This window comes from Natator depressus, chromosome 7 (genome assembly GCF_965152275.1).
Source record: "Natator depressus isolate rNatDep1 chromosome 7, rNatDep2.hap1, whole genome shotgun sequence".
Lineage (NCBI taxonomy): Eukaryota > Metazoa > Chordata > Testudines > Cheloniidae > Natator > Natator depressus.
In genome coordinates this window covers 93,470,174-93,489,672 of record NC_134240.1, presented here as the reverse complement: position 1 = coordinate 93,489,672, position 19,499 = coordinate 93,470,174, and the positions used below count along the sequence as shown (strand labels likewise).

The window sequence follows — 19,499 nt, the reverse complement described above, 5'->3', positions numbered from 1 at the left end:
TCCTTGTCATGACAGCAGTCCCCTTCCCCCCGGTATCAGTTATCAGGCAGGTGGTGGTCCTCGCCCTTGCCTTGCCGGTTGCCAACCAGAATCAGTTGGCAGACTCAGGCCTTGATGGCTCCGCCCTGATCACCAGAAGGGCAATGGTCCAAGTCAAACCAGGAGTTCAGCCCCTTGCCACGGAGGGGTGATTCGCCACTGACACGTGAGACTGGTGTGGACCTCGTGGCAGCAGGGACAGTGGCCCACTCAATGGCTGTACTGGAACCCGTGCGAATGTGCTAGTAATGCTGGTCCCATTTTCCCACCAGTCCTCCTGGGCCCCCTCGGACAAACCAGCCCCGGCACCACCAGCACTGGAGTTGGAACGCGGTACCGAATCCAATCCAGGGAATCGCACTGAACTCCAGCACCTAAGGAGCCATCCCCAGAGGGGGTGGGGGGAACCTGCTCCTCCATAGGTGGTGCAGTCGTCACCGGACAAAGTGGTGGCGGGTTCCTCCCAAACAGGCAGTCCTCCTGATGACTTCAGGGAGCACCAGGCCCTCCTTACAAGGGTGGCTACTAATTTGAACATACAAATTGAGGAGGTGTCAGGCAACCTCTTTAACATTATATCCTCCTCCACTGTAGCGTGGGTTGCACTGCCCATCCACCCAGGGGTCCTTAAAATTGCAAAATCGCTGTTGCAAACCTCCACCTCCATTCCGCCACCTTTGAAGTTGGTGGAAAAGAAGTATTACATCCCTGAAGAAGGGTTTGAATATCTGTATCCATACCCTCTAGCAACATCACTAGTTGTCTGCTGTTAGTGAAAGGGACAGGAAGGGCCAAGTCAGTGTCATGCCAAAAAAAAGATGCCAAGAGACTGGACTTATTTGACAGATTTATTCAATGGCAAGCCTGAAATTTCGGGTGTCTAACCACCAGGCCCTATTAGGCAGATACAATTTTAACCTGTGAGATTCCTTTAACAAATTCAAATAGGCCCTCCCACAAGATCGAGCCCGGGAGTTCACTGCTTCGATGGACGAGAGCACAGCGGTGGCAAGGGGGCCCCTCCAAATGGCCTGGGATGCTACTGACTCAGTGGCTAGGGTGGTCGCCTCCATGGTGACCGTGAGGTGCCATTCCTGGTTGCAGTCGTCCAGGTTGTCCCAGCAGATGCAGGCCACTATTCAGGACCTCCTGTTCAAAGAGGTGTGGATCTTCTCCGAGCTCACAGACTTAAGTCTCCACGGTCTTAAAGACTCCTGGGCCACCGTCTGCTCCTTGGGCGTTCACACTCCTCAGCAGACCAGGAAGCTGTTACGCCCTCTGCCTCCTCCACCCCTGCAGTCTAGGCCCTGGGGAACTCCCCAGCTGGGTTCCTGCAAGAGGAAGGACAGAGACCAAGGGATCTAAGCAGCAACACCCATCATCTTCCCACTAGTCTGCTCAGTCTGACCCCCACCCCCACCCCCCAGAACCAAGGAGGCCAGAAGCAGTCATTTTGTGGGTGCACCCGAGCACAAAGCAGATGGCCTCTTGCTACAAGAGGTCCCTCCATCCAGAAGTGGTCAGCTTCATCTTCCACAAGTGGGGAACTCCCAGGTGGACCTGTTTGCGTCCAGACAGAACAAGAAATGCCATGTTTTTCTGCTCAATTCTGGGGATCGACAGAGGCTCCCTTTCAGATGCTTTTCTGCTCCTGTGGTCGGGGGCTCTGTTTTACACCTTCCCCCCAGTACCATTAATTCAGAGTCTTCATGAAGATCAAGCAGGACAGGGCAAAGGTAATCCTCATAGTGCCAGCTGGGCCACGCCAGCACTGGTTTGGCTTGTTCCTGAACCTCTCCCTGGCCAGTCCGTTGCAGCTACTGCTCAGGCCAGACCTCCTATCCTAGAACCATGGCAGTCTCCCGCATGGTTAAATGCTCAGGAGCAGCAGTGCTCGGTCGATGTCCAACAGGTCAGTGGACAGTAGAAAGCTGTCCACCAGAGCAACCTACCTGGCCAAATGGAAGCGGTTCGCCTGTTGGACCTCGCACAAAGGCGTTCAGCCTGAGTGAGCCTCACTGCAGTTAATCCTGGACTACTTTCTGCATCTCAGTCTCCAAGACCTGTCCCTTTCATCTGTCAAGGACCACTTGGCGGCTATCTCGGCTTTCTATCCGCTGCTCAAGGGAAGGTCTGTTTTCGCCCAGGACATGACTGCCAGGTTCCTCAAGGGCCTTGAGCGCCTCTACCCGCATGTCAGGGATCCCGTTCCTCCATGGGACCTGAATCTGATGCTGTAACGGCTCACAAGACCCCATTTTTTGAGCCTCTGGCTTCCTGCTCTCTCCTTCTCCTTTCCTGGTTACAGTAACATCTGCCTACCAAGTCTCTGAGATTAGGGAGCTCACCTCAGAACTGACCTAAACAGTCTTTTACAAAGACAAGCTCCAGCTGACTCCACACCCTGCTTTCCTGCCCAAGGTGGTCTCTTCGTTTCATATGGGCCAGGACACTTACTTATCTGGCTCTTTTTTCTTCTAAAGCCGCATAAGTCGGAGGAAGAGCGTAGGCTGCATTCCCTAGACGTCAGGAGGGAGTTGTCCTTCATTGAAAGCACCAAGCCATTCTGTAAGTGGATGCAATTCGTCTCAGTGGCTGGTAGGATGATGAAAGGTCGCCCAGTGTCTGCTCAAAGAATTTCTTTGTGGATCACCACCTGCATTCACTGCTGCTATGATCAGGCAAAAGTGCCACTCCTGGCAATTGTAACTGCCCACTCGACCAGGGTGCAGGCCTCTTTGGCAGCTTTTCTGGCCCAAGTCCCTATCCAGGACATCTATAGGGCAGCTACCTGATCGTCCCTCCATACATTCATGTCCCACTATGCACTTACCCACCAGGCCTGGGACAAAGCTGGCTTTGGTAGGGCAGTATTACAAGCTGCTAAACTGTGAACTCTGAGCCCACCTCCAAGGATACTGCTTGTGAGTCACCTAGAATGGAATTGACATGAGCAAGCACTCGAAGAAAAAACTGTTACCTACCTTTTTGTAACTGTTGTTCTTCAAGATGTGTTGCTCGTGTCCATTCCATTACCCGCCCTCCTACCGCTCTGTCAGAGTTGCTGGCAAGAAGGAACTGAGAGGGTGTAGGGTTGGCCGCACCCAATATACCAATGCATGAGCACAGCTCTCAAGGGGGCGCTGCAGCTGACCCTACAGATATGGCTAAGTCAAAAGTCTCTGACAACTGCGCACATGGGTGCGCGCACACCTAGAATGGAATGGACATGAGCAGCACATCTCAAAGGACAACAGTTACAAAAGGTAGGTAACCGTTTTATCTGATCTTGATTTTTAATTATTAACACCATTAAATCTCTTTTTATTTCTGTATATTTTAGGGTTTTCCCCAGTGTTGTAGGCTAGAAAATGCTATGTTTGTGAGAAACTTATTTTTTTCACCAGTAGATGGTAATAAAACACAATTTTCAAAATTCACTTACACTGGATTTTCACCAGTGATGTATGAATCACTGAATTGCAGTCTTTTGAGAATTGTCAACAAGATTTAGTTTAACTAAAGGTATTACCTTTTTCTGATTTGGGAAGGCTTTCCCTCTGAATTAGATGAATCACTCTGTAATATTAATGCTACACATAAGCACTATGAAGAATTTGTCTCCTGATGTGGAAGACTGCCCAAAAGCACATCCCTAGGGAAAGTTGGACACCAAATGTACCTGGGCTTTCAGAACAAATAAGCCAACAATATAAGAGATATTCAGAACTGTTTGACTTAGATCCCTTCAGTGAAGAAACCGTTGGGCTTGGGGAAAAGCTTATGAAAGAGGTTGGAAAGGAGTGATGTGATCACTGGACAGAGCCGATCAAAACAACAAATGTGGTTTCTCCTGCCTTGAGGGAACTCTCACTTGACTACTTCTGCCTCTTTAACTACTGCCCCATCCTTCACCTCTAAACTCCCTGAGCAGGAAGTAGTCTGGTCCTGCCCTTTTAAAATTCTTTAACCCTTTGCTACTTGGCTTTTAGGCTTTCTATTCCACAAAGGCTGTCTTCACTAAAGTTTTAGTAGTGACCTTCTCTTGGCAGAGGCCCTCCCCCGGTGTTCCTATCTGTTGTCTTTGACACTACAGTGTCCATCACTCTCTTGCTCCACGTTTCCTTTTCCTTGTTCTTCTGGAGTACTGTATTTTCTTGGTGATTCTGTATTCCTAGCCATTCATTTGCATTTCCTTTAGGGTTCAGCCACCTTTTGATGTTCCCCAGGGCCCAATACTTGGTACTCTCCTTCTCTTCCTCTGAACTGTTTGTTTGTGAACTTCTAAGAAAAAAATCACTGTTACCGTTAATGTTGATGTATAAACTACCTTTATTTTTTAATTTTTTCCTTTCATTTTAAAGGAGGTACAGAAATTTGAGTAATCACAAATTGGTACAAATGAGCAAAATTCATTCCAATCTCACGTTGAAGTAGGACTCTCATACCAGTGGAATAATCCACTCACTCAATGGACTTAGAAAAAGCATAGGGGGAAACGGTTCATTGGATGAAATTTAATGAATATGCAGTACAAGGATGTAAGGTTAGACAATTGTATCAGTTGCATGTATTCATATTAAATATTCAGTGTAAAGGTTATAAATAAGTAAAACAGAATTCTTCATTAATAAATTAAATGTCTAGATAATTCATGAAGAATAATATCTGAGCCTTTGGACAATTATCAGTTCCAATTAGAAAAATCTTTTGAAGAAACTATCTGAACTGCTTTAATTCTACAGACATGTTCTGTGGAATTTGACTAAATGTAAACATTAATTTTTTGGATATTGGCAAATCTCATTCTAAAATATGTTTAAAGGAAGATCTTTAATAAAAAACTAAAGCTACAACATTTTAATTCTAAAAAATAGAGACTTGAGCGCCCTTGCTAGCTGTTTTAATAACTAGATTAATAGTTTGGACTGACTTTATTTAGTTATTTTTGCTCAAGTTTGTTTCGAAACACTTGGGATGAGCACAGCAAAGCTGTGCTTGGCGGTGGAACTAGAATTAAAAGCTAGCCCTTCTATAAGGCACTTCAAGTTTTTATATAAAAACTTGATTAAAGACTATATTTTTTTGAAGGGTATATGCATTCAGACTAGAATTGAATGTTTTCCCCCGAAAGATTTAGACAGACTTTTACTTCTAATTTGTTTTAAATATAAAACCCAGGAAACTGAGATGGCTTTTTCTAATATCTGTGTTAATGACTGGATGGCAAACCATCATTTAAGTAGGAAAAGAGAATGCATAAACCGTGGGGGTGGGGGAAGGAGACTAAGGACAGCGTGCTGGCATAGGTTCTTGAACCCAGCAACTCCCATCTCAGCACTTAATTCCTTCTTGATTTCCTTTTTCAAACAAATATTAACTAAAATATTGCAAGAGTTTGAATTAATTTATTATAACTTCTGTGAACACTTACTGGTGCAGCATGGTAGCATGAAATAATTGAACAAACAGGAAAAACTGGATTCTAGCAGGAACTTGAAGAAAAAAAATTTGCTCCTTATTTGTAACGGTGGAGCAGACCAAATAGAACCCCTCTTGGGTTTTGGCATGATTTAATCTATCTGGGAGGAGACTATCACAGAAGCTGAAGAAGTAGAGCTCTGGCACCTCTGTGGACCTTTACCTTCTCAGTTTGAGATCCAGCTGGGGCGGAAGCCTGGGCAAGCATGCCTATCTCTTCAACCTAGTACCCCTCTATGGTGCTATAAGTTGTAACAACCAATCTGCTCATGCTGGTGATATCTGATTCCCTATATTTCCTCCCAATAAATACATGCATCCTATTCACAATTACATTGGCAAGAAAAGTGATTCTTGACCAGGAGTACATGTACCCCCATGGTACACAGTGTTCTTCCAGGGGGTACAGAAACACCTCTAGATAGTTGCCTAGTTTTACAACAGGCTACATAAAGAGCACTGGCAAAGTCAGTACAAACTAAAATTTCAGATGACTTGTTTATACTTCTCTATATATTATACACTGAAATGTAAGTACATTATTTATATTCCAACTGATTTATTTTATAATTATATGGTAAATACGAGAAAGTAAGCAATTTTTCAGTAATGGTGGGCTGTGACACTTTTTTGTATTTTTGTCTGATTTTGTAAGCAAGTAGTTTTTACGTGAAGTGAAACTTGGGGTATGCAAGACAAATCAGACTCCAGAAAGAGGTACAATAGTCTGGAAAGGTTGAGAACCACTGGACAAGAAGACTGAAATCTCTCTTAGAAGATGCACCTTAATGTGCCTTCCACACAAGGGCAAGGTTGTTCTTCTACTCTAGTCTTTTTTCTTTCATATTTTACAGGAGATTACTCTTCCTTTGTTTGGACCTCAGCTGAAAGAGAAGTTGCTACACATACCAGAAGTGGAAAAAAGCTGTTAATATTTAACTCAGAACTGATGAATTCAGGGTTACATCTCTTTTCTTTCCATTCTAAATGACTGTACTTAAAAGCATCTAAATCCTACATAACTAGGTGGATCAGTTACTGCCTCATTGAAGCATATGCCGCTGCAGATTGGTTATGGAAGGAATCGGGGCCCAGTAGATTGGTGGCCTGTTGGGTAGAAAGGTCAACAACCACCAACAGAAGAAATAAGCAAAGGTGCTCCTGGGTAATCCATCAGCACATTTTGTAAACGCCTTACAAGATGGCCCTTTAATCCTCAGCAGCAGTATACTTTTATCAGGACAGTGGTCCAGGCATTCGGACCAATGAGTGGAAAGGAAAAATTAGTATCCCAAATGTATGTTTGGAGGAGATGTCAGGATTGCTACCTATTTTCTTTCTTCAATTTTTCTTTTCCTCCCAGTGCATCCAATCAGAGTTAAATTCTTGGATTTCTGTGATGGCCCATTCTCAGCTCTAGTTATATAGTTACTGCTGTTGAATAAGGCCTTGAGCTGAATAAGTATTTGAATTCATCTATTAATAGCACTTCAGTGTTGCAATATAGCTTTGGAAGTACTTATTTTGCGTGAGGGACGAAGGGGCATATCAAAGTCTTGGGCAAGTGTGAATTGTCTCCAGTGTATTCTAGATATGAGGGCAACCCAAATGTCTCCAATTAGGAGGTGAGGTCCTAGAAAGGAAAATTGGGTATCAGACGTTTCATTTTGTATTCTAAACAAAGGTTAAAAATAAAGTAAGATATGTCTGTCTGTGTACTCTTCTCCCCCCCGCCCCCTTCCGCCTGTGAAATATTCCACTTCTGGAGTTCAGACTTGTCCTGCTGCATAGAAATATTGGCAGTGCCTTCTATCAAGCTTCTAGGGCTCCTCTGTTTCAGGCAGCCATAATGCCAGCCTGTCAGCTTATTTTTTAGGAGGAATCAAGGGGACATGACAGTGATTAGCAAAGGGTTTTATGATGTGGTTTTTGTGTGTGTTTTTATGTATTTGTGAATAGGGTATTAGAACAGTCTTCATTTCAAAGACGGAAAATCCCTTGTTTTCAGGATTCAGAGTAACAGCCGTGTTAATCTGTATTCACAAAAAGAAAAGGAGTACTTGTGGCACCTTAGAGACTAACCAATTTATCTGAGCTACAGCTCACTTTTCCACAGTATGCATCCGATGAAGTGAGCTGTAGCTCACGAAAGCTTATGCTCAGATAAATTGGTTAGTCTCTAAGGTGCCACAAGTACTCCTTTTTTGTTTTCAGGAGTTAGTGCTGGAAATGAATTATTTGAGTTTCTTTTGTGTCAACCATTTGGTTTCAGTTTAGATTTGTTTGTCTCTGGCAAACAACTTAATATTTTTGTAATATAAGATAATGTATCCATTGTCCAGACTCTTGTGCATTGTCTTCAGGCTTTTAGAACATTTCCAAAATGTGAGGCTCTTTATTCAGTTGTTGAATGAGTAAAAGAGTTATGAACAAACATGGGATTTCTGATGTATGTTGGCTCCTAATCAACCAAAACAGGAAACCTATATTTTAAAGTGGTTGTGAGATTGAATTTGGAAGTTGATAATTCAGTGTGCACAGTTCTTATAGTTCTCTGATCGCTTAATTTCAATATATTCATTCTAGTGAGCCATGAAAATATAAGACTAGAAAACTACGCTTGGAAGAGAGGATACAGAGTAAACAATTCATTACTGTCTTGTACATCTTCATGATAAACGGTTTTGCTATAAGTTGACGCAGGACTTTCATTTCTCTTTTTTAAATGTAAAATAAAAAAAGGTGGTTGAACGGGTACTGTATTTAAAAAATCAAAATAAAGTTGCATGCTTTTCTGATTGGAGCACTAAAACAATCTGAAAACTGGGTTGCTTGTGCCTTTCCTTTATTAGATAACACTACCAAGTGGTTGGTACAAGACTTTGGAGCCCCAATATGGGGCAGCTAGTCAGAAGAGGAATCTCAAAGCATTTTATAGGTGACACAGACATGGCACTGACCATAGTAAGCTCAATAGGCCAGATTTTTAAAGGTATTTAAGATGTCTGACTCTCCTGCCACCTACAGCCACTCTTCCTCTAGGCAGTAGGGAGGTCCACTGAGTTCACTCTGCCCCCAGGTTTGGTGCTATGGGGCTGCCCACCCAGCACTGAATCTATCCAGGAAGTGTTGACTGACGACTGTGGAGGGAAGTATACTCCTTGGTGAGAGAGGGGTTCCATTCTGTCCAGTGCAACTGTAGTCATTACTACCTTCTTCTTTTCCCTACACACAACAAAGTGAGGGAGCAGACAGGAAGCTGCCAAACTATGGGCTGGGACTGGCTTCATGTTCTTTGATTCAACATTTCCCTACCCACTGCTATTCCTGTTGCACTCAGCAGTGAGTGCAACTGAAGCTTGTGCAGAGGCCCCAACCACCACTTTTTGCAGACCCACCATCCTTGAAAGCTCTGAAGAAGGGAATTGTTCTCTGGACTTATCCTGAGGTGAAGTTTAACCAATACGCCGAGCCCTCTGCTCAGTAGTATGCCAGACAATTTCCTCCAGAAGACTGAGACACTTAGTGGAGGCAGTGACATCTACCCTAACCCTCTATGAGGCAAAGAAACAAAGTTTCTCTACCCTCCATATAAGCACAGGCAGAGATTGATGTTTGCTTCCCGTTTCACGTAGATATAAGGGCATTAATCTCAGAATGCAGGTGGAACCTGATGTAAAACCTGCCTTTCCTAAGGCTATGTGTAAGTTTCATAGGCTGCCAAAAAAAGTCCTTTGATTCATTGTGGACTGCTCATCCAGAGCCTGCAGTTTGCAAGCAATTGGTCCATCACAACTGTCATGAAGCCAGGAGGCTTTCACCCCTTCACTGAATTCATACCTTCATCCTAAAACCTCCTCTCAACATACGTCTCTGATTCACCATAGGTTCTCAATGTTTTCAATTCTCTGCTTTTGCCTTTGGCCTAAGAACAGCAACTGAGAGTCTTATCAAAGGTCCTGATAATGGTTTGTTGTAGTACTCTCTCTCACCCCTCTAACAGTTGGAATCTTACCTTTCTACTTAACTTCCCCAAGAGTACTCAGTTCTCATTTTAGGTTATAGTTTGGAATTTATCTACTACTTTTTGGGGGTTGGTTGTAGCTTAAGAAGAAAAGGTGTCAGTTTTTTATCAGTCGATTGGTGAAGCTACCTTAAGTAAAGGCGGAACAATCCAGCTTCTGCATAATTTTACAGGTAGGACCGGTGTTCCCCTTTTGTGTACAAAAGTTTATAGTGGAATTTTCCTTTGGTGAATGTTCAGGGTATGTTCTGTTTTTGTCAGTTCTGCAACTTTGGATGAACTAGCCTATCGGGGATCAAGCAAGTGACTTTTTTTCCAAGTGTGTGATAAAAGAAGCCTTTGGGAATATGCAATTGAAAAAATACCTTGCGAAAATGCTGAATGCTTATTAAAAACTCTTCTGGCGAATGTGAGATTCTAGTTTGCATTTGCTCACTTTCTATATAAGAAATGACTCCTTTTGTACAAGGTTGCTATATTTTTTTAATCATTTCAGGCTGGCATTCCAGATCCACCAAACATGTCTGAAGAATTAATCCAACTGAAAGCCAAAGAGCGCCATTTTCTGGAGCAACTATTGGATGGAAAAAAATTGGAAAACTATAAAATTCCGGTCCCAATCAAAGCAGAGCTCAGAAAATATCAGCAGGTAAAAGCTTCTCCTTTTACTTTACAAGAAAAGCATGATGACTTATAGTGCATAATTGTAACACATTCTGTACACTAAAACTCGGACAGTAAACTGACAGACTTTCAGGGTTGGTAATTTCCCAGAAGAAACTAGTTTAGGACAAGGCATTAGTAAATACTGTTTTCAACCCATTTTAGTCAGAAACTGGGAAGAATATAACTATTAGAATAAACTAATGACAATTACTGAAAAATATATTAGTAACTTGATAGTTTTGCGGTAAAATGATCTAATTTTAATTAAAAGGCGATAAAACGAAAAAGAGCCTCAACTTAAAGCTGTATGCTATTGCCTTGGATACTTCAAATAAAAACTGAAACTTCTGAATCTGGGAATTCCCCTTCTTTGTTTAGCAATTAAAATATGTTTAGTGCAAACAGACGGATTCCCACATTCAGAAGTTGCAGTTTCTGTTCGAGGGGAAACTACCAAATTAACTGTCCAGTCCAGTACTTTCTCTTCAGTTGGCTGGCTGGAGTGCAACTGAACTCAGTGAATACAGTGACTCAAGTAAAATATTTCAGCATGAGCAAAGATGGAAGAACACTTGACCCAATTCATGGCTAATTTTGAGAAAGTTCATGAAGATGGCAGAGTCTTGCATTCAGAAATTGCAAAGACAAAGTGAGTTGGAAGGCAGATTGTATGAGAAATATTTTGCAAAATGCAGTGGAAAGAACAAAAACACCAGAACGACTGGCTTTGGCTACACGGATGTGAGTATTAGAATCCGACTCTGAGGATGAAGGTACTGACAATGCTGCATTGCCATTGCTAAGTGCATCAAAAGAAAGTCAGATCCAGATTGGCCAAATAAAACCAAGAAGAAGTTTTTAACAAAAACAACTCCAGAACTGAAGCAAAAGATAGACTTGAAAATTGCAGATTTTTTTTTTATGGCTATAATATTACTTTGTCTGTTGAGCATCCAAATTTTCAAGCAATGATCAGCTGCGTAAGGCCAGACTACAAAGTACTCAATTGAAAGCAGGTGAACGTTAGACATAGTTACTGGTGACTTATTCGTTGTATGCTTCTACCCTTTAAATGAAAAGCAGTCACATTAATACAGGATGGCTGGAGTAATGTACACAATGACCCAGGGAACTCTGTGCAGATAGGGAAAACTGAGGCTTATGTGTCAGTGGTTGATACTGGAAGTAATAAGACTTGAACGTACTGTGCTACACTAGCAAGAAATGCCAAAGGCATTAGCAAATGAACTGTATGGCTATGGTGTTAAGAGCTACCTGGCAGACAATGAGAAAAAGATGTAATATGTGAGAAGTGATTTGGAACAAGATGATGACACTTTAGTTATGTATGGATGTACGTCACATTGGCTAAATCTACTTGGACAAGATCTTGCACAAAGTATGTTGATTAAACATTTTGTAGGTTTACAGAAGTATTTTCATAATCGCAATCAGCCTGAAGCCTTGTTAAAAAGAATGCCAAGGGCATGTAAACACCCAAATTCCTGGTGACGCTCAAAGAAACAGTCAAATAACATGCCTGGAAGTACACGTTAAAATATGGCTGCATTCTCTCAGGATTGAGAGTGATCATTAGTAGGGCCCTACCAAATTCACGGTCCATTTTGGTAAATTTCACGGTCAAAGTATTTTAAAAATATTGAATTTCATAGTTTCAGATATTTAAATCTTAAATTTCATGGTGTTGTAACAAAGCATGAATATGTATTAAAAAACCTAAACATATAAAGCCTTTAAATCGGCATTTCTCAAACTGGAGGATCCTGACCCAAAAGGGAGTTGCAAGGCTATTGTAGGCAGTATTGCCACCCTTACTTCTGCTCTGCCTTCAGAGCTTGACAGCTGGAGAGCGGTGGCCGCTGGCCAGGTGCACTGCTCTAAAGGCAGTGCCACCACCAGTGGTAGCGCAGAAGTAAAGGTGGCAATATCATACCATGCCACCTTTACTTCTGCGCTGCTGGTGGCAGCAGCACAGCCTTCAGGGCTGGGCACCTGGCTAGTAGCTGCCGCTCTCCAGCCAGCCAGCTCTGAAAGGAAGCGCAGAAATAAGGGTGCCCCCCCCCAATAGCCTTGCAACCCCCTTTTGGGTCTTGACCCCCCCCCCCAGTTTTGAGTATAGGGTAAAAGTACACAAGTGCAGATTTCACCGTGGAGACCAGATTTCACAGTCCATGACACATTTTTCACGGCCGTGAGTTTGGTGTAGGGCCCTAATCATCAGGCAGAACTTGAAGATAGAATGATCAATATAACTAATAATCAAGGGATTTACCAAGAAGCAAAGAACTCAATAAGTCAGTTGAAACTAGTTGCTGTTGCATGCAGTGTATGATTTGATCTGATAAATGAAGATCTTGCACTAAACAAAGCAAAAGGTACAATTAGTTCTATGCACATGTTGGCCAACTAAAGAAACTGTCAGCTGAGCAAGAAGGAATTGCAAGGCAGTGGTTATTCAGCAAAAATCCTGACTTTCTCCCATATTTACTTACAATTAAAGTAGAAGAAGCTCCATGTCAAAAGTCAGTTTTCATCCACGATCAAAGAAAGTTTCCCCTCTAACATTATGGGAAAATATCTGAAGAATTCTGACATTCCATCTGACTTCATTGAACTTAAAATGCAGTTTCATCTGTGTCCAGCAAATTCAGCAAGCATAGAATTAATCTTTTTTAAAACTGGGATACATCCATTCAAAACTGAGGAATAAGCTCAGTGTATCACTACATAAAAGTTGTTCGATTACAGAATGCCCAAATGGACCTGGACTGATAGTCTGGACCTCTGCGTGCTTCTGATTGCATAATGCTTCAAGCCTAGAACTCTGCATTACTGTTGTTTCATATAATATGATGATTTTGACTTCTGTTTCAATATTATTGAAACCTGAAATGAGTCATGACATATATAAATTCCTTGAGAAAATACCAAACCAAAACCTATATAAACATTCCAACGTTTAGTATTGTAATTACATATTAGTATTATGTCCACTGCAGTTCTACTTTTTATTTTCACAACCCTAAACTGATCTCTGAATCTGTTATGTAACCACAATTTGAATATGTAACTAAAACTAAATGTAATGTGGTGTACGTTGTTGAAATAGTTTTGTAAAATCCCTTAAACTGGGACTCTTTGTTTTTCTTGGAGGAGTTTTAAAAAAAAAAAACAAACATAATTTTACCTGGTATTTACCAGACGTGGTTTTTACCAGGTCATCCCTGCTTTCCATTTTCTGTAATTTTGAAGCAAGAATGGTGGTTAATTTCATCTGAACACCGTGTGCAATAAAATATCCAAAAGATACAAGGAAGGGAGAATTATGGCATATGAACATAAAAATATCTTTGTAGATCCTAATATTTCCCACAGTCCCTGACTAATGGGCTATGCCTTGGTCTGTGTGAATATCAGAGACCGTTCAGCATTGTTACTAGGCAACCACTGGGTTTGATCATGCTCCTCCCTTTCACTCACCAGAAGTTCTCACTTAGTGGTTCCCTCTCTCGGGCTCTTTTTAAAAATAAGTAAATTGTTGTGCAATAACCTTTTTACCCCTCTCTGAGGAGGTCTTGTCCTGAGGAATATGGAAACTGAGGCATTTGTTCCTCTGGGCTCTTCAGTGCAGCATGGTATCTCCTTTCCATGTGCTCCCCAATCATGATGAAGCAGCATAAGAAGTAGTGAGTGAAGTCTCAAAAGATGCTTTTGTTTTGTAAGGCAGCATTCCCAGTCAGCAGATAGGATGAACTATCCATACCCATTCACAGCCCCCATCCCTCACTCCACCAGGATATGCCCCCTGTCACTCGAGAAGCCTTTACACACCACAAACAGGTTGTGGATCAGAGAGACTAGTAGTCTCAAACAAATTTGCGAAGGAACAGAGCAGATCACTCCTCTCCCTCCCATCCTCTCCCCGCACGGAAAATATTTCTAATAGCCCCCTCAGCACCCTAGAGAGACAGCCCCAACTACCAGACTGTTTGTTTGAAAACCAGGGTCCCCCTGCATGTTCTCAAATGGTCCAAACTCCCTAGGCAAGGAATCAGTTGTCTTCAGTCCATCTGGCATCTCCTGTGCACACAAGGACTGAAATGGGCAAGAAAAAGCCTATGAGCCATAACTGTTCCCACTCCTGATTCCAGTTCCTCCACTTGAAAACTGTGAACAGCCATCACAAGTGAAAAAGAGAGATTTCCCACCCCCCAGCCCTTGACAATATAAGACATACTGCACAAGACAGTGGTGGCTCTGATTTGAAATCCAGCCAAAAAAAAAAAGACAGCAAAAAATCTAATGGGTAAATATCTGTTTTCAAAATAGAAGTTGAAAACAACCCCCTACTCTTTCCTGGGGAAAATCATGAAAAAGGCAAATGTCCTGTGGGAAAGAGACCACAGAATGTTTTATAGTTTAGGAGCCTAAGGAAAACCACAAGTCTTGCCTAAAATCACACTGGCAGTAGCCCCCACTTTACCAAACATGAGCCTGTCTGAAGGGGATTTTTTTCCAAAAATTCAGATAATAAAAGTTTTTAGGTTTCCCTAAGAGAGACTACAAATCTTCCACATTCTACAAAGTCCTTTGCTACCACCTGTTTTGCCTGGGCTCTCCTGTCATGTTTAACTGATCTGACAGCTGCAGACCCCAACAAAGCCAAGGAATTCCTTTCAGCGTTAAAGAAAAACTTGCATTCTGTTTCTTTCTTAGCTGACTTATCTAAGGATTCCATAGGGTTTGCTGCTAGGGTCATGACCTTTAATTCAGACCACAGCAGTGGCTATGACTCTGGATAGCAGACAACCATTCAAAGAAATACTGTTTCTCAAATGGACAAATCTTCAAATTGTCTTATGCTTTACGAACGCTCTCCCCTCCACCAATTATTATGGGGTTATAGGAACTCTGAAAGTAAGTAGAAACAAATTTTCTGGATTTAAGAGTAATGAATCTGGTAATTCTCAGGTACTGGCTTCAACTGCAAAGAGACTTCCTTCTAGTACAATCAGAAAAGCCTTCATGGTGGATTTTTAACAACCGAGGAGGAAATAGAAGCCCAAAATTCCACTCCACAGTAGTACAGATACTATTCTGGATGAAGAATCCTTGCATTGATCACTACAGCCCACAAAAAGGGGGACATTAAAGAAGAAAGACTACCTGATTAGACATTTGACTCATAACTCAAATAGTTCTGAAATCAGGAGGTCTGTTTTTATTTTCTATGAGGGAAATATGTGCGTAGTTAGTTACAAAGTTGATTTAGTATTAGAACTTGTTACTAAATCATTAGTGTTCTACAATTTTAAGAAAAACTCTTCGACCAGGTCTACGCTACAGAACTATATCACTATAACTGTATTTTGCAAATATTGACAAGTGAAATATGCATTTGAAAATGCTGTCAGAGGTTTGAAAAAATCCACACCCATGAGCGACGCAGTTATATTGACCTAACACCTCATGTAGATGGTGCTATGTCAACGGAAGAGCTTTTCCCTTCGACATAGCTTACTGCTTCTTGGGGAGATGGATTAACTATGCCAACAGGAAAAGCTCTCCTGTTGGCGTAGTAACATCTTCACAAAAGCGCTACAGGGGTGCTATAGCACTGTACTTGAAGACAAGCCCTTCTAGTGAGTGGAACAAGGGGCATGGCTAGAGATGCGAGGTCTGGAAAAACCCAGAAACTTGCAGTGGGGAAAAGAACTTTTTTTTTTAACCCCCCCCCCCCCCCAAATGTTTGGTATGAAAAAGAAAATTGGAAGTGCTGGGAAAAATTGAAAAGAAACTTCTGTGCAAATATTATATATCTGTAACCCCCTGGAACATATTATAGCCCCCCAAATTGCTGCCGTTTGTACTAAAGAAAAACTGAGTATAGGGGCCCTTTCTTGTGACTTACTGCCTGCCTGTCTGTGCTGACTTCCGTCCTGGACGTGGAGTTTGGTGTGGAAACAGTGTGAGCATGAGGGGGAAGCAGCTGCTACCCTGAAGCTGCTGTCCTCCTGACTGTCCCTGATGAGCAGCCCACTCATTCCAGAGACGACATCTCAGTGGACTGGAAGGTTTACACACACTGTCGTGTAGGGGACCTAACAGTCTGTAGCCTGCCTGCATAGTCGCTAGGCTAGAGAGCAAGAGGCCTATGCATCCAGGGCCTTGGAGGAAACTCTTGAGGGGCAGGAATGGATTCTGCCTCCACTTCCTGACCCGGAGTTCTGCAGGAGGAACCAAATGCACGCAGCATGGAGGAGCTCTTTTTCTTCTCCCTCAGCAAAAATGATATGACTATGGAAGCATTTCCACACTGAAAGTCATTCAGACGAAAAGGGATCTGTATTTGCAAATACTGCCAAGTGAAATATGCGTTTTCAAATGCTATGAGAATGGCCAAACACATCCTTGCATGTAAAATGTCCTGCACACATTTAAAAAAGCCTTCATGACTGGCAATGAAGGTCAAGAAGAAGAGATGACACTGACAGTGGTTGCACTTGCAACAATCCTCCTCAATCCAGAAGTCCTTCTGCTTCTGACACACCACCATCTGAAATCGTCGTACACTCAAGTTCAGCTCTTCAGTCATCAGGAAAATAACATGCATTTCAGCCAGTTATATCCAAAAGACCCTCAACAATGACTTCATTAATAGACAAGGTGATGCTTGAATGGCAACAAAAAATTGACCAAACTCTCTCAAGGGTGATATGTTTCTGGCTCTCCACTATGAGTCACGGAAACGATTTATTGGCAGGAACCATTTAAACTATTAAGACCATCATGAAAGTCACCCAGCAGACATTCTTTCAGCAAGACTCTTCTACAGTCAGAATATGAACGTTTTTAATACAAACTCTGCGCAAAAAAAAAAAAAAAAAGAATCAATGAAGCACTTTGTCTGGCAGTACGTGCAGATGTGTGGACAGATGCATGGGGCGGGGGGGGGGAAGAAATCCTAAACTGTATAACGTGAAAGATGTTGAGAAGTGTTTCAGTTAATGCAAATCTTCAATTTTAAAAGTACATGAAGATCATAACAAAAGTTCAGGCCAGAAGTTGTGAATCTTTCAGACAGATTCTGATTAGAGAAGTCACAAGAAAAATCTCTATTCTAGCATTTCCAAGATATTAGTAACTAAACTGTTTAGCCAGCTATGAACAAGTATAGTATAATTTTGCTTAAATTATGACACTTTTTAGTAGTGTGTTATCCTTTATAGAGTCCGGTGTTTACTATAAAGTTTAGAGAGATGCTGAGACTTACCATTTGTCCTTAATATTGTGTTAACATAATGAATATGTAAAGGGGATGCTCAGTGGAGACTCTCTCATCCCCATAAGCTTGGTGGCGGCAGCAGCAGAAGCATCACCCTCAAATCCCCCACCCCACCAAATCCAGGCAGGTAGTTGGAGCCCAGGCCAGCTTTCAGGCTCCCTTTCCCCCTCAGTTGCAAACTGAAGAAAGGGAGCAGGGGTGAAGAGATGGTGAAGTCCAGGAGGGAGTCATATAGCGGGTGTCCAAGGGACACTTTTATGTGGTGGTGGGGAGGGGAAAGGGGACCAGCAGAGTCAGCGAGTTGGGGTTTGTCTGTGGTGCCATATATTTATATGCAACTAAGGCTGAATTTTCAATCTGTCACATGCATGGGGTGGGGGAGGTTTAGAAACCAGAAGATGTGGGGTTTTTTTTTGTTTTTTGGGGTTTTTTTTAGAATCCCATGATTTTGGGGAGTTCTGACTCATTTTGAATCTTGGGCTTGGTGGTAATAAATATCAAAACAAACAAAGGGCAGAGGCCATCAGTCATGGTTTTGGGGAGAGGTTACACTCGAAGAAAAATTATTGAGTAACATATTCCAGTTTTCTTCCCTCTGCATATTTTAATAGCCAAGCAGTTGTACGTTACATAGTGAAGACTGCAAAGGGACACTGACTAGGATTTTTGTGAGTTTGTTTTTGCAAGTGTTTCTGCTAATCCATTTACCAGCACCCAAGGAGCATTTTTTTTCCCTTTTCTGTAAGGCTGTTAATGAGATGGTGGGCTGAAGTGGATACATTTGTGGACAGTCCTTCGGGGCTGTGTATGGGGGGGTGTTAATTATGGGATAGGCACCCAGAGCAGTGCATGGACACCTGTAGTAGTAGTTTAAAAGTTTGATGCAATCAGGCAGGAGTTTGACAGTGCATGGCATATCCATCACAAAAGCGTTTTGAAGAAAAGATTGATTGCTCTAATCAAAACACCTGACTCTTTACATCTTTTGTCTCCTGCACTTTTTCTCCTTTTTAAAGGATGGTGTCAATTGGCTGGCATTTCTCAATAAGTACAAACTTCATGGAATTCTTTGTGATGATATGGGTTTAGGAAAAACATTGCAGTCCATTTGTATTCTTGCAGGAGATCATTGCCTCAGGTAAGCTGCTGTTCTATCATGCACTTTGAGGATTTTTTTTAAGATACTAAAAGTAACATTGTGTTCTTAATGTTTGATACTCTAAAGGGCTCAAGAATATGCAAGAACTAAATTGGTAGACAGTGTTCCTCTTCCATCCTTGGTGGTTTGTCCTCCAACGCTTACAGGTCATTGGGTGGATGAAGTGAGTAAATTTTGCTCCAAAGAGTATCTCAATCCTTTGCACTATACCGGACCTCCCACTGAAAGAGCAAGGTAAGCAGTACATTGCAGAAAAAATATTTTGACTTGAAAATGTATTCTCTGTCTGATAAGATAAATTTCAAAATTCTTTGTATGTGGCTGAAAAAATAACTTCGCTTTTTATGCAGACAGTAAATCGTAGAATGTTTACACTACTTTTGTGGGTGGAAATGAAGACCTATTTATTTATATTTGCCCTGAACACTGTTTCTCTCTATTTGTTTTAAGATTGCAACACCAAGTGAAAAAGCACAATCTCATAGTAGCTTCATATGATGTTGTGCGAAATGACATTGATTTCTTCAGGTAAGAATTAATGTTTGTCTTCTTGCTTTCTTGTTTTATTCATATTTAAAAATATTAAATAAGACTTCCTTTTATTTCCTAGAAATATTAAGTTTAACTACTGTATTCTTGATGAAGGCCATGTAATCAAAAATGGAAAAACAAAATTGTCAAAAGCAGTAAAGCAGTTGACTGCCAATTATAGGATCATTCTTTCTGGGACACCAATCCAGGTAATTGCTACACACTCTATTTCAAGAGGGTGGGAGTGGAAGAGGCAAAGGGAAATTATTTTTGCAGTTACTTCGCTGTCCTCA

At 41.8% G+C, this 19,499-nt stretch overlaps 1 protein-coding gene across 2 annotated transcripts in view; it reads left to right on the top strand.

Annotated features, from left to right (window-relative positions):
- The window catches only part of BTAF1 (B-TFIID TATA-box binding protein associated factor 1), a 95,829-nt gene that overhangs the window by 58,223 nt on the left and 18,107 nt on the right, over positions 1–19,499 (top strand). For both annotated transcript variants that reach the window (XM_074959097.1, XM_074959096.1), the window contains exons 26-30: positions 10,041–10,193; positions 18,533–18,654; positions 18,742–18,909; positions 19,126–19,203; positions 19,286–19,415. In XM_074959097.1, the coding sequence (XP_074815198.1) occupies positions 10,041–10,193; positions 18,533–18,654; positions 18,742–18,909; positions 19,126–19,203; positions 19,286–19,415 (651 nt within the window). The remainder of the gene's footprint in view (positions 1–10,040; positions 10,194–18,532; positions 18,655–18,741; positions 18,910–19,125; positions 19,204–19,285; positions 19,416–19,499) is intronic.